The 9,535-nt window shown below is 42.6% G+C and overlaps 2 protein-coding genes across 2 annotated transcripts in view; both read left to right on the top strand.

The window, feature by feature from the left end:
* The window catches only part of il11b (interleukin 11b), a 4,242-nt gene extending 3,317 nt beyond the window's left edge, over positions 1-925 (top strand). Inside the window, exon 5 of the mRNA XM_076300918.1 lies at positions 596-925. Within this exon, the coding sequence (XP_076157033.1) occupies positions 596-763 (168 nt within the window). The 3' untranslated portion in view covers positions 764-925. The remainder of the gene's footprint in view (positions 1-595) is intronic.
* A 2,697-nt stretch (positions 926-3,622) lies between these two features.
* On the top strand, positions 3,623-8,391 carry LOC143140442 (serine/threonine-protein kinase SBK1). The gene is made up of 4 exons (XM_076301351.1): positions 3,623-3,952; positions 5,714-5,858; positions 6,295-6,497; positions 6,898-8,391. Exons 1-4 carry the CDS (start codon positions 3,947-3,949, stop codon positions 7,705-7,707), a joined length of 1,164 nt encoding a protein of 387 aa, XP_076157466.1. The 5' UTR covers positions 3,623-3,946; the 3' UTR covers positions 7,708-8,391.
* Positions 8,392-9,535: the final 1,144 nt, after the last annotated feature.

Below are 9,535 nucleotides of genomic sequence, written 5' to 3'. Positions count from 1 at the left end.
GACAAAGAGTTCATGTCAGACATTACCTACCCCTATAGGTATGGATTTGTTGTCTGAGCATATCTGAAGCCAGATCTTGGAGTGAGTGAGGGAGGGAGTGAGGGAAAGAGGGAGGGAGAGAGAGAGGGAAAAGGAGGATAGGCGTTGTCTGTGCTGGTGTCTCATGCTTGGACACAGCATTCTGTGGCTACATGGCTTCATTGTAAGCTGATTTCCAGTGAAGACAAAGGGAAAAGCCCTTATGCCTGCTTGCACACACACACAACAAGAAAAAGGTTAACGTGTACAGCACTGCAGTAAATGCTTGCTTTTATTCCAGTCACAATTATGCTTTCTTTCGCATCAAGTGCTTTCACAGAATTAGTTCGCTGGAGGCAAAATGGAACAATATGTCAGATATTCATGTTGATTATTTGTGTTTGTGTGTTAAATTTTTAAAAAAAGTTTTACAAGATTAAAAGGTTCTCTTGTCACCAGCTTTTTAAACTTTGTTTAACACACAATTCCTAGATTACCTATTCAGTAATGGTTACAGTGACTTTATGCATTAATTTATTTACTTACTTAATGATTATTTATTCTTTATTTCTCTCAGATGGAGAATCTTCCTTCAAACCCAGTTCCACGGGTACCACCACAGCTGCCACGGTTGACCAGCAACTGGGACATCCACACCGCGTCCGTCGTGGTCCATCAGCATTTACAAAGCTTTTGCAAATGGTCAGTCTTGGCCCTTCACAACCTGATGCGAAAAGCCCTATAGCCCTCCAACCCCAGAACATTCTACTGCCCCTCAACCACTCTTTATCCCCAACTTGCTGGATTCTTTGACCACCTGTGCCCATCCCATCCACCAGCTGATGCAACTTTCGGCAGCTTCTATTTCTTCTGAACATTCCTCTGGCAAACCACGATCTTATTTAATATTTATGTTTATGCTATGGCCTTCTTTTAAAGTAATGTGAAGAAATGTATTTACATATTTAAGATGATAACTTAATATTTAATTATTTAATTGAACTTGTTTACATTACATGGTTAAGCTTCAACCATGTGACTGTTGGCTTCCACTGAAGTCGCTACTTACAGCGTACATGAAATGACCCCAAGCATTTGGATTTACAGTTACCATATATATATATATATATATATATATATATATAACCTGTGGTAATGGCTTAAAGGCATACAGTGCTAAAGATCAAACTTGACTTTTGAATGGATACTAAACATGGAGAATCTGAGATTGGCAACAGACTTCTGAACGTTATATATTGTGCAAAGGGGCATCTCTGTAGCAGAAGATAGGAAGTATCTATGACAGGCTCCGACCAGTAGGTGGAGTCAGGCTATTAAAGCGCTCTAGTCCTGAGGCTAGTCATTCCTTTTCCAGTACAGAAAAGGTGCTTTAAACATAGTGCATATTGACCCAAGTATTTATATATGAGAATGTCTCCTAATGATGTGGAATGTGTGGAGGCTTTGTCAAGTAAAGTATTACCGACACAATGCAATTTTTGTCAACATGCATAATATATGAGATACCACTTAAAGAGCTCATTTTGTCTTAATAACATGTTTTTCAAATGAGAATTTTTGTTATGAGTTTTGCCCTCAGACGTAAGCACTGTGATTCAAAATTGTACGAAATGCAGGTTATCAGCAAAGTTAATTGTTGCTTTGAAACCTGTTGGACACTAGATAGGCTACACATTCTTGACAGGAATATTGTTGACAGCACTGGTACACCCTGATCAGTAGAACTACTACTATGGTGTTGTTCAGCTACACAGTGTTTTACACTGACATACCACCAGACATTATGAGGTACTTAGTTTAGTGAAGCAAGCTTCACGTCGTCGATGCACTTAATACTTAATGTAAACCCATCAAAGTACACTTGATGCAATTTCCTATGGAAGTATTATGTTGTCTACAGCCGCTGGCTGGTGAAGGTGTCTTATGACCGTAAAAGTAGACCATGTGATTCTCTGGGCTGTACTGCTGCTGTTTAAACGGGCCCAAGTGCCTGATGGGTCATCCAATCGAATTGAAAGTGTCTCCATTGGGTCTGTGGCTCGGAACAGACCTGCTCTGACCTGCTGTGATTTTTATTATGAAATATTTTGTGTTGTGTAATATTTAATATGCTGTATTATATATTATAAAATATTCTTTAAAAGGCTGGTTAAAAAAAACAATTTAAATGTATTTTTTCTATTGTTGTGATGTATGTGGTATGTCTTTTTTATATGAAAAAATAAAGAAATCAAGTTTTTGTGAAAATGTATTGAATTGTGATTGTCAAGAATCTATAGATCTAATATCAGCCATAAACTGTTACTCCCTAGTCAACTATTTTGTGGTGAAGACGCCCCCATGAACGACTTAAATAACTCAGATCGGTATACGTAAGACCTGTGAGACGTCTGAATACACTTGAACTATCGGAAGTCTCACACATTAGTGTTTGGTGTGCGGTTTTACAGTCACTTGTCACATTCGATGTCCTGGCCCCGCAGACTAAAAATAAGGGTTTTCCGTTTGATCAACAGGCGTCAATAAGGCGAAAAAGGTTTCACGCCTCTTTGCTTTCCTCAAACAGGTAGTGGGCGACTTGATGCCTTCTCATTATAGCACCGTGTGGGCAGAGTGATATGAAGTTAATCAATTTGAAGGCTGCCGCCGCTGCAGCAAGCTGTGGAACTGCCATAACATTATCAATGGAAAGATCGAGAGAGGAGTGGTGGGAGGGAAGGGTTGATCGCAAAAACCTAAGTGGGAGAAATGGAGTGAGAATGGATCAGAGAGGAAAAACTGGGCTGGTTGCCTTGTCAGTGAGGCCATGATAAAGGTTAAACAAGCCTTGTGTGGTGTGTGTTCATTATATGCACTGTAACTGTGTACGTGTGTGTGCATGTAAGTGTGTATTCTTAACCATGTATTGCATGTCTGGGCATACTGTGTGTTTGTGTAGCGTGTTTGTGTAGCATGTGTGTGTGTGTGTGTGTGTGTGTGTGTGTGTATGTGCATGTGTGAGCAAGTGTCTCTGCATTCAGGCTGAATAGTTGGCACCAATGAGGAAGCTAACTTGGCAGTGACACCGCAAGAGCGCGAGTCTTTTTCAGCTGTTCTACTCATCAAGCTGAGAGAGAGAGAGCGGGAAAGAGAGGGAGAGAGAGAGGGAGCGAGAGTGTGTAGACTACTAAGAGGGACCTGGATGAATAACTACATTTGGTATGTAACACAAAAATAAAGGGGAAAGTGTGTAGTGAGTTGTACCAAAGAAGCATGGATGATTCTATGGCCTGGGCAGACATAGACATCTGATACAGAGAACTGCAGCTCTTAAACACTTAAAGTGCCATAGATTGCCTCAGAGCGGGAGAAGAGGGGGGGGGGGGGTGAGCAATGTTGGAGAGAGTTGAATGAGGGGTGTTGATGCATACAGGCTTAAGTAATGGATCATCTGTACCTCAAAGCATTGACACTAACATACTCAAACTCACCGCAGCGGGAGGGCAAGGCTGGGCTAGCCTGGGAGGGGGTACACTTAGGGACAAATTCAGTGGAGAATTCAAAGGGAGGGAGGGAGAAAAAGAGGAAGGGAGGGAGGGAATGAGGGAGTGCAAAGAGGGAGGAGGAGGAGGAGAAATAATGTCATTACTAAAGGCATTTGACAAGACTGGCAGATGCAGATTTGACAGATTTCCTACGCTGAAGCAGCAGACCAACAGCTTCTAAGAGCACAGCGGACATCAATCAGACACTGAAGACAGGCCATTGCAGAACCCCGCAGAGCCTTGTTCCGTTTCACCTGCAGTAGATTCAGGTGGAGAACAGAGAACATTGAGTGGAAAACTCACCCACTTATGGATGCAAACAGGAACTGACCAGAAGAGTGAATATTGCAAGATTACAAGAAAAAATCAGCCTCCAAGAAAACATGACTGTGAGTGTCTAATTTAATTCCAGGAATTGGTAAAAGTATGTTCTGTGAGAGGGGGTAGGCTATCTAAAACCTGAGACAAGTGTTTAGTTATTTTTGCATTTTATATCTTGGGGATCAAACACCAGGGACCTAAAATACAAGAAAAACACTTCAAAAGTAATGGTTTGTTGTTATCAACAAAATATGAATCATCAGGTACTATTGTCATCAGACATGCATATCACTATGTACTAGTGTTAGTGTACTTATAATTTACTTATTATCACTATATGTTGTTATTTAAAGGCGCTGTAGAGCTAAATGAAGGGTTAGTATTAATGACGGACCTGTAATAATATTTACTTGCTTTAGAGGTTAGCATAATTTCCTTACAAAATCAGAATCAGAATCGCTTATTGCCAAGGCTTTTTTTTACACAAGAAAGAATTTGACTTGGTAAAAAACTGTTGCAAGCATAAAAATATTACTATTTCAAAGTTACTAGTAAACTTCATTCATCAATTTATGTCAATCCTTTGTCACTGCAGAGCCATTTGTCAGTTATAAAAACTTATATATAATATAATAAATATAATATAATATAATATAATTCATATGAAAAACTTCTTTAAGTGAAATTCTTTAACTAAACTGTATTTTATTTATCTATTTTTTTTAAATAATCAATATTACATTCATAATGTGGCAGTGCTGCACGTTACTCCTCCTGAGTATTTATTCATTCTTTCATATTTCAAACATTTCACCAGACCACGGAAAGATGGCTTTCAGAGGCCACACATGACACACATACAGTAGATGCCGTCCAAAATCGAACCCGTCTGTCCACTGTGTCCATTGTGTTTCCGTCATCACCAAACAGGTGGGAGAGAAGCCACTTATGCAAGGGAGTCTGTCTGCCCTCCGTGTGTGGTGACACCATTCTACACAGCGTTAGCACTCATCACTAGTGGCCCTCTAGCTAATATACAGCTCACTGCAAACTCCCAGCAGAGGCATGCAGGCGAGTCTGCATCATCAGCACAGGTCAGGGAGAAAAGAAAACACACTAATGAAAATGGGAAGGAATGAGGAACTGTAGACTTATCTTATATTGTATACAACTAGATACAACTGTAGATGTGCAAGCACCACATACATTAAAAATAACTATCAAATGTGCAAAAGTGCTTGAATCCCCATCAAACAGGTAAAGTCCAACATAAATATCTTTTTTTATATGTATATAAAATATTAATGCATTGGTAGACAACAAGGATTGGCGAATGGCCAACAATTTTCATCAGTGGATTCTCTCTGTAGATATCTCTCCTGCCTAATGACAGCCAGCCTCAGTGGAGTGGTCACTCTGGTGCAATCTAGAGGCCTCTGAAGTCGGGGGCCAGGCAAGGAGTGAGAGTGTTACATAACTCCATTGGGGATCCCAAATCCAGCCCAGTTTTAGTAAGTCTGAGGGGGCTTAGTCCAGAGGGGCGCCGGGAGCTCATATGTCCATCACCATGGCATCTGTCTGGGTTCCTCTCGCTCTCGTGGATGTTCCACTTGCACACGACATGCAGCAGAGTAATGTCATGAATCACTTGGTCATTGTTGGCTGTCAAATAAAATGGCTAATAGTGTCACTCTAACAGCCGTATCTACTTCGGTGGTAGTTAAACGTAAGGGTATGCACCTGACACTGAACTGACTGACAACTCTTTCTTCTTGTGTCTGTCATCTTGGGCTTTCTTCTCTTCTTTTTACTCTCACCTTCTTCTTCAGACTGCCAGCAGGTGTTTGGATGAGCTTTGTCACCTCACTGCCCAGTCTCTGGTGTCTCTTGAGACCTCAGAGCACTTCAGGATCATCAAGCTCCTGGGTGAAGGCTCATATGGCCAAGTCAAGCTGGCGGTCCACAAGAAAAGGGGTAAGAGAAGAATCATCAAGATCATCCAGGGGTTAAAGTGGGGGGGGGCGGGGGGGGGGGGGGAATGCAGTTCCGCCACCTCAGATAAATTAATAAATATATTCTTTCATACCAATGATATAGCGCGATGATATTGTTAAAATAAAAGGTGAGTTAATTTTTTTTCGCGTGTACAGAGGTGACCAAGAAGCTAGCACTTCTTGTCCAAAAAGTATTGCTACACCACAATACTCAATATGTTGTCCAATGGTGAATGGTCATTTTTCCCTGTTGCACCGACACTGGATTGTAGGGTTCCCCCACCTGGCAAATCCCACTTATACCCACCTTCCATCAACCAGAATGGAACAGGTCTTTGATTAACTGAAATTCATCAGCACTCATCTTCTGTTCTTCACAATGCATATGATTTCTGTCTTTTCCTTGGTGGATGAAGGAACTCCCATGGCGCTGAAGTTTTTCCCTCGGGAGTCGACAGGTCTCCTCGGCTTCCTGAGGGAGTACAACCTCTCGCTGGCCTTCTGTTCCCATCCTTCGCTGACCTCTGCGCTGGGGATTGCCTTCTCCACACCGACACACTACGTCTTCGCTCAGCAACCCAGTCTCTATGGCGACCTGTTTGATGTCATTGTGCCTGATGTGAGTGGTTGTTGTTTGACTAGTAGCTGTCTGCTTATCCCAGCAGAAATACCTCCAGATATGATTTCAAAACATGAGAACTGCCATAGAGTCAGCTAGGGATTGTGGGATGTGTAGTGTGTGAGTCAGCTGGAGATTATGGGATGTGTAATGTGCGAGTCAGCTGGGGAATGTGGGATGTAGTGTGTGAGTGTGTGAAGGCTGGGGCAAGTTTTGGGTGTTGTTTGTGTGCATGTTACAAGTGATGTAACAAGTGATGATTGCACTTATCTGTTGGTTTACCTGAAAAGTGACAGTTAGCTGTGTTGATTGGATTGAATACAAAAGATAAGCTATGGCAGCTAATAAGGTATACTTGTAGGTATGAATGCAAAGGTTAACTGTACGTACCTGTTCACAGGAGGGTGTGGATGAGGACTGCGCTCAGCGGGTGGCGTCGCAGATCAGCGGTGCCCTCTCCCACCTCCACCGTCTAGGCTTCGTCCACCGCGACCTCAAGCCTGAAAACATCTTCTTGTGCGACCGCGAGTGCCGCTGGGTCAAGCTGGGTGACTTTGGCATGGCGAAGGCCCGAGGGGTGCAGGCGCCCTGCGTCTGGTACAGCTCCCCGTACTGCACGCCCGAGGCCGAGATCGCCCGCGACACCGACCCGCCGCCAAGCGACACCGACGCCCCTCTGGACGAGAACGGAAACCCCGTGGAGGTGAAGAAGAAGAGCCGCGTCATGGTGACGGTGGAGCCCAGCACGGACACCTGGGCACTGGGCATGCTCATCTACGCCCTGCTGACCGGCATGACGCCCTGGGGCGAGACGTCCTCCGACAACCTGGGCTACGTGAGGTACAAGGAGTGGGCCGAGCAGGCAAGCGAGCACCCGAGAGACGCGAACGACACGAACGACGACTGTGACGATGGACAGGTGAACGGACAGACAGACAGTGACGCCAACGACAACAACGACTACAACAACAACAACGTTGCGCCACAGTTCTCGCGCTTCACGCCACTGGCCTGCTCACTGTTTCTGCTGCTGCTTCACCCCCAGGCGGCACGGCGAGGGAGCGCCCAGGAGGTGGAGAGCTTCCTGGGGAGGTCGTGGCTGAGGGACGAGGACAGGAGACAGAGGGAGGGAGCAGCGGCCAACCGCAAGCAGAGAGAGATCATGGACGCCGGGAAAGAGACCGAGAGAGCCGAGAGCAGGGACAGATAAAATACGGAGGACTCCATTAACTCAAGCACTTACCGTAAAAACTACCAATTTCCACCCCTTTCATTGAAAATTAGACTTCAATGATGTTTTTAAAAACTTCAAAATAATATTTGATTGATGAACCTTACATTTGTCAGTAAGTATAAGTATATATACTCTTTTGAGTATTAGTATATATTTTGAGTATACAGTAGCCATAATGTGTAGATTTGAACAGGTTTGGTAGGTTTGGTTCTTAACAGGAGCTTTTACTGCCTAAAATATCCGATTTTGTTTACCGTGCTCGGCTGTTTGGTGCTGGGCTGGTGGGTGCCCTATTTCCACCCACTCACTCAACACATCAGTGGTTAGACCAGGGATTCTTGTTGCAAAATCTAAATTCCACTAAAGCTCCAAGCGGTTTTGTTTGCCTTACAACACTGTTTACAGCTCTTCGAATTATTTCGAATTACTGTACAATGACTTATGGGGTGGGTGCTTGTGTTTCTAGGAATCCACTGTTTTGGTTTGTATTGAAATTACACAAACACGTAAAAGGGTGAAAATGGGAACTTTCCGATAATTATGTTGCATATTAGTCAGACTACTGCAGAAGGTAAAAGCTATTTTTGAATCTTTACAATGCACTTTGCACTAGACCAAATTCTATATTTATTATTGTGTACACCTGTAATAGGTTTGAAATATGTATATTATCATAATAATAATAATAATAATAATAATACTTGCTTGTTTGGTTGTTTAGTTGTTCATTATAAAATAATTTTCATCTACTATGTAGCATATATATTACAGTAGTATAGGTTTTCATGATCCAGACCAAAGGCATTTTCTTTAGATGGTGCTGATTGAGGACTTACATATTACATTCATTGCTTAAGGGAGCCGGTCTTTAAATTGCAACATTTTGTTGTCGCAATTGATACACAATGACAGTTTTTACTAGTAAGTTTAGTCGTTTTTACTACTACTTTACACCATAACAGAAGGATATTCCTGATTGTTTTTTCCTGATTGTTTGAACTGGATAGTTCTTAGAAAACTGTACTCATAAGACTAAATTTCAGTAGTCATGCACTTGATAATCCTGTTGTGTCTGTCATACTATATACCCATGATGTAGCTAAAGTGTTGTATATATTTATGCAAAGGTCTCAAATAAATAATCTATATCTATATAGCTATATTTTGCTCTGGAATCATTGTAGCATCAGATGACCCACAGCTGTTTTTTCAAGGAGAGCAGAGCAGACTAAACTTATGCAACTTGTTTTCACTATTTCAGTGTTTTTTTAAGACGGGGGTTGTTTTACCCTCATTGAGAAGGACAGCAAGACACACCTCAGCATTTTCTTTTTCTCTCACACACACACACACACACACACACAGACACATAAACACACATACACACACATACAGACACACATAAACACACACACACACACACACACACACACACACACACACACACACACACACACACACATAAACGCACACACACACACACACACACACACACACACACACACACACAGACACATAAACACACATACACACACACACACACACACACACACGCACACACACATAAACACACACACACATAAACACACACACACACACTTACAGACCCTTTCATCATGTTCTCCATGCAGCCTCAAACACATTTATAAATAGACCACCCTGACTTTACTACTTAGTGCAACTCATCATCACCCACAACCTGTCTCTCTCTATCACACATGCACGCAAGATCACACACACACACACACACACACACACACACACACACACACACACACACACACACACACACACACACACACAC

Source organism: Alosa pseudoharengus, unplaced genomic scaffold (assembly GCF_046254945.1).
Source record: "Alosa pseudoharengus isolate Yale_2024_CS ecotype anadromous, Long Island Sound unplaced genomic scaffold, YU_APseudo_1.1 YU_APseudo_1.1_scf_23, whole genome shotgun sequence".
NCBI lineage: Eukaryota > Metazoa > Chordata > Actinopteri > Clupeiformes > Clupeidae > Alosa > Alosa pseudoharengus.
The sequence above is the reverse complement of the archived record's forward strand: the minus strand, read 5'-3'. Positions and strand labels throughout refer to the sequence as shown.

Coding starts and splice junctions, on each gene's coding strand:
- LOC143140442 (XM_076301351.1), top strand. Junction 5,859..6,294: donor GGCGGTCCACAAGAAAAGGG/GTAAGAGAAGAA, acceptor TGGTGGATGAAG/GAACTCCCATGGCGCTGAAG. Junction 6,498..6,897: donor TTGATGTCATTGTGCCTGAT/GTGAGTGGTTGT, acceptor ACCTGTTCACAG/GAGGGTGTGGATGAGGACTG.